The 20,770-nt window shown below is 49.6% G+C and overlaps 1 protein-coding gene across 16 annotated transcripts in view; it reads left to right on the forward strand.

Moving 5' to 3' along the window:
* ICA1 (islet cell autoantigen 1) overlaps positions 1–19,754 on the forward strand; it is a 137,684-nt gene extending 117,930 nt beyond the window's left edge. For 9 of the 16 annotated variants that reach the window (XM_053926468.1, XM_053926465.2, XM_053926467.1 and 6 more), the window contains 3 exons: positions 6,175–6,444; positions 16,041–16,127; positions 18,941–19,754. In XM_053926468.1, coding sequence (XP_053782443.1) covers positions 6,175–6,444; positions 16,041–16,127; positions 18,941–19,062 — 479 coding nt within the window. In that variant the 3' untranslated portion in view covers positions 19,063–19,754. The other 7 variants (XM_053926470.1, XM_053926471.2, XM_024577149.4 and 4 more) reach the window with 5 other exon arrangements.
* Positions 19,755–20,770: the final 1,016 nt, after the last annotated feature.

A 20,770-nucleotide genomic window follows, 5' to 3' on the forward strand; every position in this document is an offset into this window, starting at 1 on the left:
TCACCTAACTCTCATCACTTGGCCTTACCCAAAAGATCCCTCTCTAGGACAAGACTCGCTAAAGCAATTTTTTAACATTTTAATTGTCCATATTACAATAGAAATATTTGTCTTCTGCGACTTCTTGTTTACTACATCCAGATGCAACAATTCTAAATGCTGGCCAAACATCAGAAAGACGGAGAAGCTCAGTCAGCAGCTCCCATAAGGTCTGGGTGAGAACCTGTCGTCCATGGCAACAGCATGTGTTTCTGTCTCTGGGCCTAGGTCCTCCTTAGTCATTCAGAACCTTCTCTGGCAGGTCTCCGTTAACAGCTGATTAGGAATCCGATTGCTTCCTCTCACGTGATGTGGCAAGTGCTAAGCTCACTCTTTTTTTTTTTTTTTTTTTTTATAAATCCCTTCTCCCTGTCTCCCTCAGTGTCCATGGATGAACTGTTGTAAAATAATGGCACACTTTTTATTTTTAATCCTCACCCAAGGATATATAATTATTGACTTTAGAGAGAGAGGAAGAGGGAGAGAGAGAGTGAGAGAGAGAAACATCAATTGGTTGCCTCCAGTACACACCCCAACTGGGGATTGAACCCACAACCTAGGTATGTGCCCTGACTGGGAATTAAATCCGGAACCTTTTGGTGTATAGAATGATGCCCCAACCAACTGAGCCACCTGGCCAGGGCATGTGCACGTTTAAACTAACACTGTCCCCACTTGACCACCACGTAGTCGGCTGTGTTCTGTGCAGATGTACCCCCCTCCCCCCCCTAGTGCCAAGGTTTTCAGGAAGACTGCTTGCTTGTTAAGATCTAATGCTACAATGGAAGAGCAGGCTGGGAATCACCCAAAAGTGTCTTTTTGGAGTACCTACTCAGGGTCTAGTCCTGTTGGGGTTTTGTTTTTTTTTCGGGTGGGGGGGCTGCTTTTTATTTGTTTGTTGTGTGTCTGTGTTTCCAAGGCAGTGGGTTTATCTTCAGATGTTCTTGTTATTATCTATGGCTTTTCCAGCAGAAGGGAGTTTTTAGAAGCATTATTCTTGAATTTCAAACAAGTACAGTTTGTTACCAGAGCTTTTTATGATGAAGAATATGTTTTTGTTAGACATTTTTGTGAGGTAATTTCCTACCCATCCTTCCCCCTGCACTCTCTTTTGGGTGATGTGAGGATAGTGTTGGTGTTTGGGGTTTTTCATGTGAGCTGCAAGCATGCGGCCTTTGCAATTAGTCATAATGTTGAGAGTGGGGACCAGGGAGAAAACCAGAGAAACAGTCTTCCTGTTTCACACACATGAAGGTACCTCGGGTGACATTTATCAGTTTCCCTGTGCTCTCGTTTTTGGTCTGCGTAGTTATGTTTCCACCTTGTGTGTTTCTAATTTATGCTGAGGTCATGAAACTCAGTATGATTTCAAAAATGTCACCTGAGGGGGCTGCCGCCACTTTCCCACTTGAGCTCTCTGTCATCACACGCTGAACTTGAGGGCTTCCTCTGTATGTCAGTTTTCACTCACTGAAAACTCCTTGGGTCAGAATCAGTCAGAGCTCATTGGTTCAGGATCAGTTTTCCCAAGGAATGTTTTCCCAGGGGGCACAGGGCTTTTATTTGTGGATGCTTGGGCAGCGCCGGGCAGACACGCTGAGTGGTTCTGGCTGCTCAGCCATTCTGCCATGGCGCCTGCAACCAAGAGCTCTGCCAGGCTGCCAGTGGGGCCCTCTGACCTTGGAAACCCTCAAAACTACCAAAGCTTACATACCAGTTTATATATGAGATCCTTCGTAGGCTCTGAACTGAAAACACTGCTGAGAAAACATCTTCGTCTGTAATCCAGGGACCTCCAGCCAGACAATCTGTACGTAATAAATTCTATGGCCTTGGGCACATGTCTTTTCCTCATCTGTAAAACGAATGAGAGGAGACGATCTCTGAGATCCCTTTTGGTTGGGTGTGATTGTTTTCTTAGGGCATCTCATTGGTTCCCAGATGGGAAGGCAGGAAAGCATAGTTGAGAAATGGCAAGCAGTGGAGTTTTGCCAAGTCATAGGCTTCCCTGAAGGCAGTGTTGATGAAAGGCTGTGTTAGAACTTGGTAGAGGTCCTGATACCACTGGAAGGAGTGTTAATACTCAGTCGTCAGAGGGAGCCATTGAAGGTTTTGAGTGATAATCTCACAGCTGAACTGAGCAAAGGTGTACAGTGGGGGTAGGGGTGGGGAGTGCCTTTTATGGAGTGCCAGCAGACTTGCCCATGGGCAAACCCTAAAGGGTCACCAGGTCAGGAATCTGTCATCAAAGTTTTTAAAAACTTGGAACTGTAGACAGAGATTTGAGAATCTTCCTGGTTGCAATTGGAACCATGACAATAAATAAGATCTGTCATAGAGAACTAAGGAAGGAAGATAGGATGGCTTAGGAGGAAACGGCCGTGGCAACCTGAGTAGGAAGACACAGCAGGGAAAGTATTGGCGAGAAGTTAGGAGGACAGCTGAGAGCACCACTTCACGGGGACTCTCAGGAGATGACAGCGTTTCCAGAGTGGGCAACAGGGCAAAGTGCTGCAGAGGCAGAGGCCTGAGAACAGGAGGGCGGGATTGGCCAGGAGGGCCTCACGGGTGACCTTCGAGAGGCCACTTCAGTGTATGGTGGTGATAGGAACTTGATGGCAGGCAGGGGGGGGAAAGAGTGGCAGCAAATGGAGCATGACTTCATGGAAGGAAAAAGAAACCAGAGCAGTAGTGGGAAGCGAGGTGGGGGAGACGCAGCATCCAGTGCAGATCCACTGGTGTCAGGCTGTGCACACGTCTCCTGGGGTCAGCAGAAGCAGCCTGAGAGAAAGAAAGACTATAGACTCCGGAGCTGAGTAACTGTGTGGGCAGAGCAGGCTCCCGAAAGGAGGGGCGGTAGAGAGAGAGTTCATCTTGGACAGGAAGAAGGGATGCATGGAGAGTCATAGGGTTGGAGGCTGAGAATTGGAGTGTGCCATCCATTGGCCTTTACTTTTATAGCAACGTCTGTGGTTGGTCACCTGACGTAAAAGTAAACATGGAGACTTGAGAGCTTTCAAGAGCCTGAAGGGGGCTTGGAACAGGATCTGTGGGTTTGACACCCGCAGGCTCTACGACCTTGGTTCATCCTTTAAGGCAAGAGCAGGACAGGATGTCATAACCCAGAGCAATGGTTTCTTGTCTCCTGGGCAGCAGCTGTGACTTCAGTTGTATAGCTCCCACCAGGGCTTCTCTCAGAGAGCTTATCATATCTCTCTGTGTGTCCCCGTTTCCTCCCAGCTGAGCTGAATTACTTCCAACGAAAAGGATAGTGTGATTCTTAAGAGCCAACTGACTAGTGTTATTTTACAAGTCTCGACGTGTCTGGTGACAGACCTAACCCTGTCCTTTTCTGCGTGTAATTAAGCTTTTCTTACAAGTTATGTGTAGTAATCTCAAGCATCTTAATTATCAGGGCAATAATTGGGAGGTTTCCCTGTTTTCTGGTTCAAGCCAGTTTCATTGCTCTTAGCTAAATAATAAGTTCTCTTAAAATAGAAAATGTCCACTGTGCAGCCTGCTCTCGCTGTTAAAAACCAGGACACTAAGCAATAGGCCAAATTCAAGGGTAGACCGCAGACTTCATTTTGAGCCGCTCTAGACAGCATCACCCTCACCACGTGTCCTTTTCTCATTTGTGTCACTAAGTGTGTGTCAGTCAGAGAGCTTTCGGGTGAAAGTAATAGGACCCTTCTCTAAATAGTTTAGCTTTAAAATTACAGAGAAAAGCAATGAATATATTGGGTACTAGTCCATGTGACAGTGGTATATTGGCTTCAAGCAAGGCTGGATCCAGGGGCTTAGTGTTCTCAGGAGTCTCTCTCCAACTTTTGATGCTGTTTCACTCTATGCTTGGCTCCCGCATCACCGGGGCCCTCAAAAGCTGCATCTTTACAACGTGGAATCCCACAGAAAGAGAGAACCTCTCTCCTCCAGCTCCCATACACCTGACTCAGGGAAGCCTGTGGCCTGTGCCCACTCCTGAGTCGGTCACCATGGCTCAGCCTAGGTCACACATCACCCCGGGATGAGGCGAGATGCGGCTCTGAGTGGTATCTCACTAGGATCACGTGGAGAGGTGTTTCCCCAAAGGGAAAACAAGAACAGGAGGAGCGGGATGCTAAGTTAGCCAGACTCCCAGAAGTCCACTCTGAATACCGGCCATCGCGCAAAGCTTGAATGGGAAAAACAGCTAGAGCTTCTCCAGTCTGTGGTTGTTTTCAGAAGGCTCAAAGTGTATTGTCTCTTTTGTTGTTGCTGATGTTGGTTGTGATCTTCCCTGGATTGACATCTGGAGGAAGGCATGGACGCCCCCACCCCCACCCAGGGTCTGACTTAGCAGATAGCTGTGAAGTGACTTCAGGAGGAACACCCATGACTTCCAAAGTTCGTTGAAAGCTATCTGTTCCTCTGGGGTCTACACATCGATTTGAATGGGCTCCATTAAACTGGGTCTGGTTCAGCAATCATCTGGTTTCTGTCAGGCCAAAAAAGTAAACCACGCAGAAAGGTTTGGACATTTCAGTCCCAGCTGGAAGTAGGAAGTACAGACCTCAGTGAAGTTGCAGGTAAAAAGGGCGATGCCCAGGAGTGGAAGAGAGGGAGGGTGGGCACGTTCCTGCATCTCCTCAGCATCACACTTGCAGGCTCCATCTCAGGGCAAAGTTCTTCAACAACACTAACAATAAGAATGCTTAAATTAGACAGTTGTCTGACTAAGTCATACTGTGCCACTATTTCTAAACCACAGTAACACGAGAGGGACTGGCCTCCTCCCCTCGCTGATTTACAGCCAGTCTGCTCGGCACATCAGAAATCCCCACAATCTGTAGATCTTTATAGAAACTGTGGTTAAAAGTAGATCCAGTTAAGCTGACGGAGATAAACATTTTTTTTTTCAAAATAGCCTTCACTTAGTAATTAGCTCATATATTTGAGGAAAACCTGTTAAACTCACTTAATAGGACAGCATCAGAATTGCTGTGTAGCTCTGAGAAAAAAGGAATTGTCATTGTTCCTTCTCTTCATGACGTACAGCAACAACCTTTGCAGTTGCCTGGTGGCAGTTAGCCACCACAACAGAGCTACAGTTGATAAAACCATCAGCCTTTGGTTTTCAAAATATGTAGAAAACCCAACGTAAGGTCTTGTTCCAGGATTTTCTGGTAGTGATGCCCCCATTCACTCTTGTGTTCACTCTTCAGTGCTTTGTCCGTGTTCACATTGTAAGAAGGGCCCCACTCCGTAAAGTCCTCCTCCTGCACCGGCAGTGAAGGTATTTCTTTTTGAGCTTCCTGACAATACTCTGAGGCAAGCATTATGAATATTATTTTATAGATGAAAAACAGAGGTTCAGAGGGGCTATGAAGGTCTTGCTGCAGTCACACAGCAGGTAAAAGGTGGTCCAGGGGCTCCCCCTCTGGTCTCACGCTTATTCCAACCTTCCAGGGCTGTGGAGCTCACCTTCTAGGTGGTTCCATGATTTGCCCTGTTTTGTTGTCAGCCTTTCACTCACGCCCTCAGGCAAACCAGACCCACCGTTGCTTTGTGCGTGGGTTGCAGCAAAGGAGAAAGGAAGCTAGGATGCCTTTGTTGGTCATCGTTGGACTTCCTGACATCTTCCACTCCCCTGTCCTTCCCTGAGCTACTCAGGGCATGGGGCCTGTCCTCTGCCATCCTGGATCGCAGGGCAGGCTGCCGTGTGGTATGCTGGCTGAGGAATTAGGGCTTGTTGTAGGGGGGAGATTCAGGAAGCTGTACAGACAGGGAACTAAGGTGTCTTCTAACATGCCTTCCTTCCTGGTCTTGTTTCATATCTGAGAAGTGTTTTGGGGGGTAAGTTTGCTTTTTATATTAAGATAAAGCCAAAACCCTAGAATTTTTGTGGAAACTATTTCCATGCAATTCTGATGACGCTCAGAAACTGGACTTGCTTTGAATGAAAGGGGGTGAGGGACAATGGGACTAGAAATTTAATTCTGAAATTTCTGAAGAGAAACTACAATGGGATTGATTTATATTTTGATTAGCATCTAGCCACCGCCCAGGCTGTCCCACCCCAGGGCCCGCTGCATGGAGTCCCGAGGGCTCAGGCCCCTGGTGGTGACGGGTTTTGTGCTCTCTCACTTCCATCAGCTTGCCTGGGCCCGATGGCCGAGCCCATGGAACTGGAAGGCGCCGACAAAGATGACCTGCAGCTGCTGAACGAGATCTTCAATGCCTCCTCACTGGAAGAGGGCGAGTTCAGCAAGGAGTGGGCCGCTGTGTTTGGAGACGGTCGGCTGAAAGAGCCCGCACCTGTGGTGGCCCCCGGAGAGCCAGAGCCCAAGTCCCAGGCAGGCTCAGGATTCCTTCCTTCGCAGCTTTTAGACCAAAATATGAAAGACTTACAGGCCTCGCTACAAGGTATGTACCACAGGGACTAAACAGAGGTTTTTTGGTTGGTTTGTTCATTCTTTGTTTTCTTTTGTTTTATCTTTAATCCAAAGGCGTATTTCTTCTTTGTCGTTTGTTTGTTTGTTTTCCGATTTTTGTTTCATATCTAGTGTCTTTTTGGCTTGTTGTTTCATCTTTGTAATTTTCTTTTACATTCAGTGACCTTTTAGCTGCAATCTTAGAATCACATCTGAGCTTTAAGACCCATTGTAGGGTTTTAACTCTATTCCTCCTCACGGTGTTCTTCCTGTGCTAAGAGTTCCTACCCAGAAAGCACGAGAAGGGTGGTGCTCAGTCTCATTGTCTTTGGGTTTTACACGGGTTCGTGGCCTACTGGAGAGGACAGGAGTATCTTCACCGTCCTGGCCCTGGTGGCTTGGCCATCACTGCCCAGCCGTCACCCTCGCTGAGCCCCCTTGTACACTCCCATGGGACAAAGTTCTCCACATCCGCTTAGACCCGCCTTCTTTCTGAGTGCCAGCTGACAATGACCCTGGGCTTCTTGACCCTTCCCACACTAAGTTTCATCTTGCTCTTGCTCGATCCCCATCTGGGCCGACCCCTACCCTGTGTGCGCCCTGAGCTCAGCTGTCTCACTCCAGCCAGAAGCACGTGGCCCCACAGTCTGCACATCCGTGGCCACAGCAGGAAGAGTTGCCACCCCGATCATGGGGTCAGAAGCACCACTGAGGGTTCAGGGTACACCAGGGTGCGCCAGGAGCCTGCATGCTGGTGGAGAACTGCTTGCCTGGGAACCACATGGATGGAAGATGCAGAAACCAAGCCTCAGGGTGAAATTTAAATTTTTAACTTCGAGCCTCTGATCAACCAGACCTTGGGAAGGAAACCATTTTCTAGCATTTCAACACTTTTTCCCTCCTTTCATGTTGTTTTAATTGTGAGATAGTATTAAGTTCCCAAATTGTTTTGGTTTTTTCATGAATTTAGACTATCTCCTTAATAAACACCTTGTTTATCTGGCACTTAAAGCTGAGAACAAACGGCAGAGCTGGAATGATTAAGTAATTATGTGCTATTAAAAAACCTTAGCTTGTTGGAGATGACATCATGGACACACCAAGAGCTGGTGGGCAAGACAAGAAACTCTTCCCTCCTTTTTATAAAACACATCATCCCTTTTATCTTCCTCCGTGAGTCCTATTTTATAGCCATCTGATATCTTTTCAGATACGGAGTTAAAGAGATAGGAGGGATAAATCCAAAAATACTTTTCTGCCCTGGGTTTCACCTCTGAGTTTCACTGTGTCTTTCACCAAGCCCCAGATTAGCAAAGGCAGCGAGGACTTGAGTCTCACCCCACCCACCTGTGGTGGAGGCGCTAACGAGCTGGGGAAGAGCTGGAGGGCCAGAGCAGCATCTACACCTCAGCTCTCTCTATCCAGCTGTGCTGCGGGATGCACCCCACTCAAGCCTCACGTTTTGGAGACACCACAGAGCCTGCTGGTGGCAGTGCTCCTGCTTAGCCGGGGTGGCTGCGCCACACACTTGTGAGTGCCCCACTCTGACAGCCGAGAAGTCAGAGCTCCAGGCCCTTTTCCGGAGCAGGCAGGGTGAGATCTCAGCTTGCTGGGCCCCACAGCCATGCCCAAGAGCTGTGACCACAGCAGTGACCCAGGGCTTCGCACTTCAGCCCTGTCCCAAGTGCAGGAGAAAGGCCCAAAAGCCCACTTGGGTCTAAGGAGGGAGCTGTTCTGGCAGCACAAGAAAGATGTGAGCTCTACTGTAGAAAGAGAAAGAGGCCCTCCGAGGGAGGCCATTTATTTCTTGGACGGACAGTCCCCCTTGGGCTGCCGTCCTACTAGCACTTCAGCAGGTTTCTCACTTGTTCAGCAAATACTTGGGTCCTTCTGAGTGCCAAGCACTCGGATTCACCTGAGAACAAAGCAAGGCTTCTGCGTCCCTGGAACTCACATCCAATGGAGAGAAGATGACGGACATGACAAACTTCCAACACTGCCAGTTAGAAACTGATCAATGGTATGGAGAAAAGAAAAGGTATAGTTTGGGCAGTCCTTAAAAAAAAAGAGCAAAGAGAACGTAGAGCCCGGGGATGGGGAGTGTCGCGGGCTGCAGGGCGGGGCGGGCTGCAGGACCAGAGAAGACGAGATCTGAGCCAGGACTGGCAGGAGGTGAGAGGATTAGCCCTGTGCCAATGCCAAAGAGAAGGACAAGTCCGGGGTGGCCCAGGGTCTGCAGGAAGGGCGTTGTGATGGGGGCCCACAGAGCAAGGGGGAGAGGCGCTCAGGGAAGAGACAGAGGCTGTGCCACTCAGGGCCTCATAGCCTTTGGAAGAACTTGCAACCCATCACAGCATCTTGGGCCGAGCAGGAACATGATCTGATTTACCATTTAAAAGGACCCACTGGCTGCTTTCCTCTGCTGTGGTTCTATCAAGATCAATGTGAAAGGAGTTATTTTGTAACCTCTGAGTTTCCTTTGCATGCCAACAGCTACAAATTGAATGTCTATGGAACTCAAAATGACAGATAAAAAAAAGCAGAAGTGTCTGGAAGAGGAAGTCCATTCAGCTTCCACCACACCAGCCGACTCCCAGCAGGGGCTCCCTCAATTCCACCCTAACGCTGCCGCCTTTCGGAACATGTGGTCCCCATAAAGAGCAGGCTCCCTGCTTCGACGATTGATCCTGTGATGCACTTACAGCCACATTCTACACTTTTGTCAGGACTCCCCTCACCCCCCACCCCCCAAAAAAGGAGAAAAAAATAAACATCGGCTGTGAATTTTTTACTGCATCCATAGTTTACCAAAATCCGCCTAGTAGTACATGAATTGCAAAAGCATCTCAATAACTGTTCAACTTTTGATACCTTGTATTGGAACTGTTTCCCTAAATATCCGCATCATCTCAAAAACCAAATTAAGTGAGCACTGAAATAACTAAGTTCTCAAACCAAACATAGAGTAGAAATGTTCCCTGGCTTATCGGCGCAAACAAACCGTGGGGAAATGCAGAGCCGCCTTTTATCCTGCAGCCCCACCCCTCCTGTCACTCATTCTGTGACAACTGGTCAGGCCCTTCCAGTGTGCTGGGCCTGTGCCTTCTCGTCTATAAAATGAGGTGTTAATATGGCTCACCAAATGATGTATGTGGAGAGGCCCAAGTCATCCAAAGATGCTCCCTCCGCCTTTCCACAGCCTCTTTTACCTTCTCCTCCCTGGTTAACCACCCCCCCCACCCCCCACCCCCGCTTCAGAGATGCTCAGGTCTGAAACTGAGATTCTATGAATCTGCCATTGGCAGCTGGTAAACCAGCCACTGCCAGCGCTCCACGCGGCCCACGCTGAGCCACACACTGTCCTGTGCGTTTATGTGCTAACTCAGTCCTCACAACATCCTTCCCAGGCAGGTGCTGTCACCATCTCCATTTTAAGGCTCAGGTATAGAATGGCTGAGATCAGACAGCTGGTAGGAGACAGGCTGGGTTTTTAACCTGAGCCTTCTGACTGAGGACCTCTCAGTACCACGCCTCCCACGTCAACGTGACTCCCCAGGAGGCCTCTCCCTGGATGCTTCCAGAGGAGCAGGACTGATAATGATCACCTGATTGTTATAGAGGAAGGATGTGGGTGTGGGGACACAGGGCCCCTGTCAACCACAGGAGTTGGGGGGTGTTCCAGAGGAGACTATCTGAAGTTGAGGTTGTCTACAATAGCATCACCTGTGCTCACAGCCGCCCGCACACTCACTTGCACGCGCTCGGGCCTACCGTCCAGTTGTCCTCGCTCTCCGTGAGGGCCAGGTGGAGCTGTGTCCTCAGGGTCAGAGTGTCGAGAAGGCTGAGGTGGAGGCCCTGGCTGGGTAGCTCAGTTGATTAGAGTGCATCCTGATGCATCAAGGTGGTGGGTTCAATCCCTGATCAGGGCACATACAAGAATCAACCAATGAATGTATAAATAAGTGGAATGATGTGTCACTGTTTCTCTCCACAGCAACCTCAGGGCTCTCCCTCATGCTACGCCCCGCCCTCCCCTGCCTCTCCCCCTCTACCTCCTCTTCAATATGTCCCCTCCTCATCCCCTCGTCCCTCACTGTCTCCCCTCTTCGCTTTGACCTCTGGGGGAATAAAAAGGAAAAGGAATTTAGTAAGAGAGCCCATATACCCCACCCCATCTCACCCCCATTTCAAGCCCTAGAAGAGGAAAACAAAGCAACTTATATTTAGGATCAAATTGTGCTGAAAATTTAAATGAGGAGTGAATTTTAGCTAGGATTTCTAAGTTTCTGCATGATAGGGGCTGGGGTTTCCTGTGTCATATAGTGATGAGGAAATTGTATCTTCCTGAGGCCTCTTGAAGTGAGTAGGAAGAGAGCCAGCAAAGAGGCTGCCTGAGGTGGAGAAGGCCAGGCTGATAGGCCTCATCCTACCTTCCTCTCTGTTCTCCACCACCACCTAAAATGTAATTTAGAAACAGACACTGATGCTCACAATAAATGCGCCAGGACATCTTTTAGTTTAGAATTTTGCAAACAGAAGTCACGAATCTGGTCCCAGATTCTCACAGATACACAGCCCTGTGTTCCTTCCAGATATTCTTTTGTTTCACCACCCAATTCCGAGGTGCCGTTGCCATCAGGGTGGGTTTCCATTAAAGACCCATGCGATGCCAGGCTTTGGTGTATCTCAAATTTACCTTTCCTTGACCAAAGCTTGCTCCCCTCTTGCTGTTCCTGGCCTAGCCTGGCTCCAGGTGACTAGTAATTCTGGGACTCACATGGAGTAATGTGACAGAGAAGACAGGTGTGTTTAAAGATAGTTTGAAGGTAGAGCAGTCATTCTCATCCTGACCAAATGGGATTGATTGTTCCATCAAAGGAACAGCACTTCCCAGGCTTGCTGAGGAGCAGCCACAGGTCTGGGACATCTGCAGGATTTGGGTGACCTCACCAGCCCATGTAAGGACCCCCAGTAGCCATCCAGTGGGCCCTTATTTTATAGATGAAGCAGTCCAGGCATCCCAAGCTGTTGCAGCTTATCACGTAAGGCCTGAATTCCTCTGCCTGGCTCACGAGGCCCTCCAGAACTGACCCTGGTCTCACTGCTGCCCACACCTCCCACCCCATTCCCTGGCACAGTGACACTGTTCTGCCCGAGAGCCCTGTGTTATGTCAGCAGGCCGGGCTCCTTCCCTGTCAGGTCTCAGGGCACCCGGCTCCCCCAACCACTGGGCCTGGACACACGCTCCCCCTCCCCCCAGAGCACGCTGCTCACCTATGCATGCATGGTGCTTGCTTAAAGGAGGCCCGACTTCTTGTGCATGGGTTTCTCCACTTCCGTGTGGTTTCACGCAGGGAGCATCCTTTGACTGCTCCCCCTGCCCCCCAGCTTGGCCACAGCAGGCAGTGTTAGGTGCTCCTGCCCTCCCCGTTCCTGGCACACCCCGGCCTTAATCATTCCCCTCACCTCACCGCATTGTAAGGTTGGTTTCAGTTGCTGTCTCTCGCTTTAGGTTGTCGTGGGCAGGGCTCCCGTTTGCATTGCTCGCCATCATATTCTAGAACATAGCTCAGAGCCTGGAGTCCAATAGATGCCTAAAAAGCAGTGGGTGGATGGATGGATGGATGGATGGATGGCAAGAAGGGAGGGAGAGAGCAACTGACATTGAACCACTAGATTAAAAGAAAAACAATCCTGAGGGGTGAACCTGAGGATGATACTGTCAAGGGCTGGTCCCGATAACTGCTGAGCTGTCCAGAACTCCAGATTCAGCTTAGATTTACTAAGGGCTGGCTCTCTAGCCTCTGTACCCCCTGGTTTCACCTACAAGATCTCATTTTACCCATGCAGCAACCCAATGAGGCAGGGATTTCATCCACCTTTGCAGGTGTGGGCACTGGGGCTCAGAGTCGGGAACTCTGGCCGGCCGCCTGGTGCCTGTCCATCACAGCTGGGGTGTCGCCACCATCCCCCTCCACTGCCCACCCTGCCCCAGAGCTCCCCAGCCCAGCCTGGGCTTTTGCTGTCCCAGCTGGTGAAATTACATTCATGGTAAGGTGCTCCTCTGCATGGTGTTATTTTGGCTTCACTTGCAGCTCTTGCTAGCCGGTGTTATTTCTGGCTGATTTATATTTTCCCTTATGTAAGTAAAGGAGGCAGGATTGCGCCAATAAAATTTTATGTGTGTTTCCTGCAAGTGGGTAGCACAGTTGATGTACCAAAGGCACGGAGAGCTCGGATAGTCATTTTGTTCACAGAACACTCGATGCCGCTGCCCCCACCCTTCACGCCCCTCTCTTGACTCAGTTGCTCTGAGATAGGAAGACGTCTCTCCAGCCACCTCAGCCAACTAACACCAAGTAGAGAATTGACAGCAATTATAGGAATATTAGCAACACTAAGTTCTCTTTAAATGGAATTTTTTTCCTGACAGAAAGTGGGACATTTGAAATCTGGCTTAGCATTCTGTCCATAATTACCCGCATTGCCCCTAAATAATTCCCACAGTGATATGATTGAAGGTGAAATTGCAGCTGAGCTTAGTATGTGCTTTGAAATTTTTAAAAAATATATAGCCAGTGTCACGGGAGCGGCCTTCCTCCCCTTCATGCACGTGTGGTCAGACTGTTAGAGAGATGCGTAATAGCTGTCCTGAGCAGAGAATGGGACCGGGCCAGCAGGCTGTTGTGTCTGCTTCACACCATGGGACAAGTGACCAGCGATGCCCTGTGTCTTTGTGAAGACTCTGCGGTACACTGTCCCCATCTTCTTAGTCCCCAAAGAGGGGTGCCTTTGGGCTCTCTGCACTTGGTGTCCTGTGCTGTCGCCTGTGTGGTTCCTGAGGTGAGCAAAATTCCCAAATCCTCAGCTTTACAAAGGAACCCAGTTAGAAGACAGGCATCGTCCTTTGGAAGGAATATGCTGTTACAATCCTTTAAATGATAGGCTTGAAAATCGGATCTGTCTTTCTGGCACTTTTACAATAGGACTTGATATACAGACATTTCATTTATGTGTAACTTCGGGAATGTGCCCGTCACACAAAGCAAGGGGAGCTCCGTCTTGACCGCCTCCTTTAGAAACATCTTCTGTTTTATACTCTGAAACTTGCAATGCTTTGAGCCTGCCTCTTCCTTCTGGTGTTTTTTGTGGCCATTTTTAAAAACGTGAATGTGGTGCGTATTTTCGAAATGGGAGGAATTTTCTGGTTGTGTTCCCACCATATCAGGTAGCACCCAGGAGGCAGGGAGGGTGACTGCCACGCCTCTCACCTGGCTTTTCTCTGAGGCAGTCCAGGTGCTCTCTGGAAGCATGGGCCTCCCTGAACTTAGAGAGCTTGACACGATCAAAGAGCTTCAAGCTGCAAGACCTGGGGAGGAGGTGGGGCTCTGAAGTGGACCCCTCTCTTTCCTTGGCCGGTCTGTCTCCTCGTGCTGGCTCTGACTTTAGCAAGATGGCCCTGATACTGACGAGGATGGAGCCCACCTATGTTGCCTCCCAAACTTACACTTGCTTAAATATCGTTAAAGGGTTGTTAAAACCGTTTCCTGGGCTCTGCTCCCAGGGATTCCGATTCAAGGAGGTCAGCGCTGGCCCTGTGAACTGGCACCGCCACCTCCCCAGCAGCGGGTGGCTCGCACTGCTGGAGAGACCACTGCTCTGAGCGGCTGAGGCCCGGCCGGTCGCCTGCAGGGCTCTGCTGAGCACACATGGGCCTTGACTACACTCAGCGTCCAGAAGAGGGTTGTAGGGAAAAAGGTACAATTCACCCGTTAGATTCTCCCTCTTTCAGCTTTAGGTGGCACACAAGGGAGCCGCAGTTTTAACTTCTCCCATGTACCAGTGCTCCACGTGACCTGGGAAGCAAAGCGCCCATGGGCCAACTTCCCAGGAACCCGGGAGCGTGTGTTACTCCTGGGTCACGCCAAACAGTGCTTGTTTTAAAAACCTGCCTCACTGAACTGTAATTTACACGCCATAAATCCGCCCATTGTACGAGGACAGGCAGTGAGATGGATTTCTGGTACATTTACATTATGCAGCTGCCACCAGAGCCCAGTGTTAGACCGCTTCCAGCATCCCGGAACGGTCCCTCAAAATCCGGTGCTGTTGGTTGTTTACGAAGTATGTTAACTACATGTTCAAGTACCTTTAATGAACGGCAATACTTTTTAAAACCACATATACGTTTTCATTGTTTTAGTGCCAGTAAGTAGGTCACAGGCCCGTTTCATTGGTCCCTCGTTAGTCTGCGTAGAGAAACCTGCGTGCCACTCGCCCAAAGTGAACCAGTTCATCCGGTGAGTATTGTTGCGTCCACTGTGCCGAGCACTGCTCTGCCATCTCTTAACGCACCGTACGGGTACTTCTCGTGGTTTAAAGGAGTTCTTCGATAGTGTGTCTCACTCCAACACCCACCGCGCGCCAGGCATTGCACTGAAGGATGTGAAGATGAGTAGTCTCTGCCTTCGAGGGGCTCACAGCTCTGGGAGCCGGGACAGACGTGCACATGAATAAACATGGTATGACTCCACACTCAAGTCCCTTGTTCGAAGGGCGGCAGAGGCACACAGCATTACCCCGTGTCATTTTTGTAGCAGGCACTGAGCGGCTTTCTTGCTCCAGAACTGTTTTTACCACCATGGACACCGGATGACCCACGAGGGCCTACTCAGACACAAAAGCTTTTCTGTCGACGACACTGTGACCGGAGCATCCCAGCAGAAGGGTCTGGTGTGAGCCACAATGGACCCAGCGGTGGCGCATCGTCCACCGTCTGTGGTGCCACAGTCAGAATCAGCGATGGACCAATGCTGTGGTGGGGGTTGCGGAGGGCACTGGGGAAATGGTTTCTTGTCTCTGAGAAGATGGGACTTTCACATGAAGAGTTAAAGCAGATGTACAAAGAAAAGCACATGGTGAAGTTCCAGGACTGCTGAATGCCTCTCAGTCATGACCGGCAGGCAGAGCACAAGGGGCATTATGGGATGTTGGGCTGTACAGGCTAAATGCCATGGTGAGGGACTGCCACCAAGGTAACGGAGCTTTCTTTCCCCTCGAATGTTTGGACTGGACTGCCATGCGTTTGTCTGCGCTAACTAAATTTCCCACTTTAAATCAGCTGTATAGAAAATAAATGAACTGGATCGCGTCGGGAGTAGGGAAGACTACAGTTTGCTAGTTTCAGGACTACATTTAATGGTGTTCACCTTTTTACACCTTTTCTGTTCGTGACAGACAGACAAGCACTTGATTTCCCTAGAATGCTGCTGATAGTCTTTGGTGTGACTGTGAAATGATGTTACTTGAGAAGAAAAATGGGCTTAAAGCTACAAGCAAAAATGTTTTAACCTCAGCAATTTATCACTTGCTTTTCAAAATCCAGCCTTTCCCCTAGTTTTCCATTCTTTTGAGCTGGGCATGATTATCACTGTCTGGTCTCCCCTGGAGAAGGACGGTCTCGTCACACCACCCTCTTCCCCGTCCGTGGAGGCCACTGTGGTGGAGAGCCATGGCTGTGCCCAGCGACGGGCAGCGCGGTGGAGCTGCTCTTTCCTGCATCTAACGACCTTTGGTTTTGAACATTAGGCTGGTCAAAGAGAAATGTTTGTCCTCCTACGCCATGGCCAGCACCAAAGGCGCGCCGTCCAAATGACCACAGCCCTGTAGTGAAAGGTAATGCAGTGTTTTATCCCCCCAAAATGGCTGTCACCTTCCTTTCCACTGCCTAACACAATTTTCTGTCTGTCTTTACCGATTTCCATCTGAGCATCTGCTACCAGGGTGGAGCATTTTACATGATCCTAGATATTACATTCTGACTTTTGTTTCCTGGCTTTTACTGTCCTAATGCATAATTCCCTTTATCGAATCTACTGAGGAGGAATCAAATGTCTGCCTCCCTGTGATTGGTTGCTCCCCCAAGGTTGCATGGAAACAGCAAGATAGGAAAAGCCAGGGAGGTATGCTACCTTTAGCGGGAGGTACCAGCACCACCACCAAAAAGGCATTTAATTAGTGCTTCTCAGAAAGAGCCAGGCTTCTTAGTTGTCCAGAGAGGGCCTTTCACGCTCTTGAGATCTGGTCTCTTTGGAAAGAAGCCCCCGAGAACAACCGCTCAACTGAAGATGTCTTGTCTGCATCTGCAGCGGCCTCTCTTCCTTGGGTCAGCACCCACTTTCTCTGGGCTGACCACACGGAGTTACAGGAAGTGGCCAGTATCATAGAAACCTTCCCCACCATGTGCTTTTAGGTGTTGTGCAAAGAGTTGTGCCTGGTTTTCCCTCCAACAGTGGAGGCCCGAGGAACGTGAGCGTAGCCCCAAAGTACAGCCCCTGGCTCCTCGGGCGGGGCCATGCCCACTCTCTGAGGGCCTTCTAAGACCTTTTCAGATGTGAGGAGGAAGGGGAAGTGAGTGTAGTGTGTTTTCACTGGAGCTATCTTTAAGATGTCTTGATATTCTCTATTCAGCATAGGCTAATCCTCCTAAATCAGTCCTGCTGCGTACAATTTCTTTGCGTGACCTCCTATGTGGCTAAAGAAAGTTACTCCATTTTTTTTTTTTTTTTAGTTATTTCCCACCCCCAACCAAAGTATACTGAGATGTCTCAAGTCTCAGTTTATCATAATCAAAATAACTTGGTTTATCATACCAAGTGCCTTGAGGGCTAACTGCACATGGAATTCAATTAATGTTATACAGTAATTACTTGCATATTACTAACTAGCCTTGCTTATAGTAGTTTTAGCTCTATAATAAAGGCATTGGTTATCTCATTAAAGAGTAATATACCATGAAGGGATTAGTGAAAGAACATGTATGAATGACCCATGGACATGGACAATGGTGGGGGAATTGACTGTGGGAGTGGGGGGCAAAGGGGAAAAATTGGGACAACTCTAATAGCATAAACAATACAATATTTAAGTTTAAAGAGTTATATTTTGCCCTGGCTAGGTGGTTCAGTTGGTTGGAGCATCGTCCCATGCACTAAAAGTTTGCAGGTTCAAATCCCAGTCAGGGCACATACCTAGGTTGCAGGTTTGATCCCCTGTCAGAGTGTGTATGAGCCAGAGAGGGAAACTGATGTTTCTCTTTCTGTCTCTCCCCTCTTTTCTCTAAAATCAATAAGCATATCCTCAAGTGAGGATTAAAAAATAAAAGTAATGTACCTACCCGAGATTTGAAAAAAAAAAAAAGAGAGAGAGAGAGAGGGACTCAGAAGTATAACATGATCGGTACCCTGCCAACAGTTAGGTGCCATTTCAATGAAAAGATGGAGGTCCTGTTTTGGTGGTACAGTCCCATCAATTCTCTGCCATCACTCTAATAGTACCACTTCTAGCAACTTGTCCCACCCATGTTTTCAGAGACTCCTTCTAACCAGATGGCAAGCACATTCCTAGCTGCTCTTAGCTAGAAGGATAGCCTGTCAAAGAGACTTTTTCTTGGTGCTTTTGATACTCTTGCCTGTTGGAGAAGGAAAAAAAAGCATGGGTCACCCGAGCCAATGAACTTAGATTCTCATGTGGAATGATTTAGATAAAGAAGAGCCCCCAACTTATTTAGAAATCACTTGCGTCAGGCACTCTTTTGAAAATGTTCTCATCTGGGAAACAGTTTGGCTGGGTAATCGTGGTATTCAGGAAGTTCGGGCAGGTGGTTCAGTGCAAGCAGCTGAGGAGAGCAGTCCGCTGAGGCTGAAGGAGAGTGGGGACGATTCAGAGCCAATGGGAGAAGGGGAGGCATGTCAAGGGCTCCTTCCCCTGCCGATGGGAGAGGGCTGAGGAAAGCTGTGACCCTGAGCACCCAGGCCTAGGCTCCAACCCCCTTCTGGGCCTGTAGCTTTGAAGCCCTAAAGAGTGACCGCGGTGCTTCTCATGATGCAGCAGATTGGGAAAGATCCCTTCAGTGGACACTGGAAGGCCCCTCACTTCCTCATCCATGCAGTCAGATCTCTGAAATAACTATGAGAACTCCTGTTTGTGGTGGAGTGGCAGGGTGTGAGGTTTTAGGCAACCCCGTGGACTATGGACACCACAGGGGCAGGGAGGGGTGCAGGTGAGGCTTAACACAAGAGCTCCATCTTTCCCGAGCTTTAGGCCGTGGTTGAGAAATGTTATTCAGCCAGCAAGCAGAGGGACCTGGAATTCCCTAACTAGTTTTACTGATCTTGTAGGGAGGCAGGTGGCGAAGAAAGAGAAAGAGAAACATCGATTTGTTGTTCCATTGATTTATGCACTCATTTGTTGCTTCTTGTATGTGCCCTGACCGGGGATCAAACCTGCAACCTTGGTGCATCAGGACAACACTCTAACCAACTGAGCTACCTGGCCAGGGCCCTAACTAGTTTTATAGTTGAAGCGCAGTGGTCTTTGTCTAATTGAGCATCCACCCTTTTCAAGATGAGCCTGGACCCTCCACGGGCAGCACAGTGGAGGTAGGCGTCTGGAGGTGGCTGAGCTGATGTTTCCTCTTCTCTCCCTAGAGCCTGCCAAGGCTGCCTCGGACCTGACTGCCTGGTTCAGCCTCTTTGCCGACCTCGACCCACTATCAAATCCTGATGCTGTGGGGAAAACCGATAAAGAACACGAGTTGCTCAATGCATGAGTCTGCAGGCTCCAGGAGGGAGCCCATGCGCTGTTCCTCCGCAACATACCTGGGGGCTGGCGGAAGGATGACGCGATCAGTATGCTGTTTTAATATTTACGTGCCATTTTAATAAAATGAAAGGGTCAGAGGCCCTGTTTATATTGGTATAATTATTTACTCTTATTTGGTATAAAGGGATTTAGTGTATTCTCTCTGTGGATCTAACAATACAGGATTGTCTAGGGGCGGTTTCCAGACTGGGGCCATTCTCCTGCCAAAATCCACCTCATGGCTGCTGATGTGTCACTGGGCTACTGTGAGATCCAAGTTCAAATCATAAACCTACTTTGTGTTAGGTTTAAATAATGTGTCTACAGCCTCACAGGCAGCGGGAGGCTGGTGAAGCTGAAATGCCTCCTCTTGTACCCTCTGCCTCTGTCCCCTGTGGAGGAAGGCTGCAGGGAGGACCCCTCTGCCTGCCAACCACCTTCCAGTGAGCTCTGGACGAAGCTCCAGCCAACCAAAGACACTGTGCTCAGCCCTTCCCCGCTGGCCATGGGCACAGGAGCTGAGCTGGCCTCCACTGCATGAACCTGCCTATGGAAAGTGGATCCCAGTGTCAAAAGCATGTATTTCTGGAGTCCCTTGTGACAGTAACTGTTTTTTTTTTTTTTTTTAATTAAATGGAAAAGATATTTCACGTGCAAAGTCAAGTTAATAAATGAATGTGTTCTGGGGACACAGTGGGGAGGTGCTGTGGGGGCAGTAGGGACTGGAGAGGGACAGAGGAGGAGGACAGGTCACACCAGCATGACACTGCTGACGGGACCCCAGGCATCCCCCAGGTACAGCAGCCAGGGAGGAGGACCTGGACTTTTGTTGGCTCAGGCAGGGATGGGAGTAACAGTTTTGCATGTGGGAACATAAGTGGTTTAGACACTCCACAGTAGTAGAAACCCCAGAGCCGGTGCCTCTCCTCCCCACCCTTGTCACTGGTGGCATACTAGATGAGAGGCCACACACATCCGCAGAAGGCTGTATACAGCCCTTTCGATGAGTCAGTGGCCCTGAGTGAGGGTAGAACTGATGCTTAGCCAGGAAATGGTCCCATGTGCTCAGCTAGGCCAGGGAGGCCTCTCCTCCTCTCCTGTGGCCCCAGTTCCCAGCTCTGAAAGGGACTCCCCCAAGCCCACAGGAATGGTGGGCTCCCCTGACTGCCTGTGGTGTGTCCCTATGGAAGGGCCCATCCCCAGCAGTGGCTACTGTCCTGGACAAGACAGCCTGGGGACAGGAGACAGGGATGGTGGAAGGCGGTCTCCTTTTCCACGTGGGAAGAAGCCTGCGGGTGAAACTGGGCTGGGACTCAGTGTTATGTGCCAGGTGTGGCTCTGCCCCTTCCTGGCCAGCAGAGGCTGTCCCAGGAGTCTCATTTGTTCAGCAGTTCCTCCGCCGGGCATTCTCAGTCTTGGAGGACATTGAGACAGAGAGAGCCCCGGGGCCTGGCCTGGCAACCTTCCCTCACAGGCACAGGAGAGCTCGCTGTACCCTGAACCTCTCTCTCATCTTTGGGTCCCTACATTTGCTGCCCACTCCACCCAGGACGCCCCTCTCCTACCCTCAGCCACCCTCATGGCCCTTCTCACCCCCAGGCTCCTACCTCCTCAGACGCCACCTCCTCCACCGGACTTCTCCAAGTGTAGCCCGTGGTCCTTTCCCCCCCGCCCCA

Source organism: Desmodus rotundus, chromosome 6, assembly GCF_022682495.2.
Source record: "Desmodus rotundus isolate HL8 chromosome 6, HLdesRot8A.1, whole genome shotgun sequence".
Lineage (NCBI taxonomy): Eukaryota > Metazoa > Chordata > Mammalia > Chiroptera > Phyllostomidae > Desmodus > Desmodus rotundus.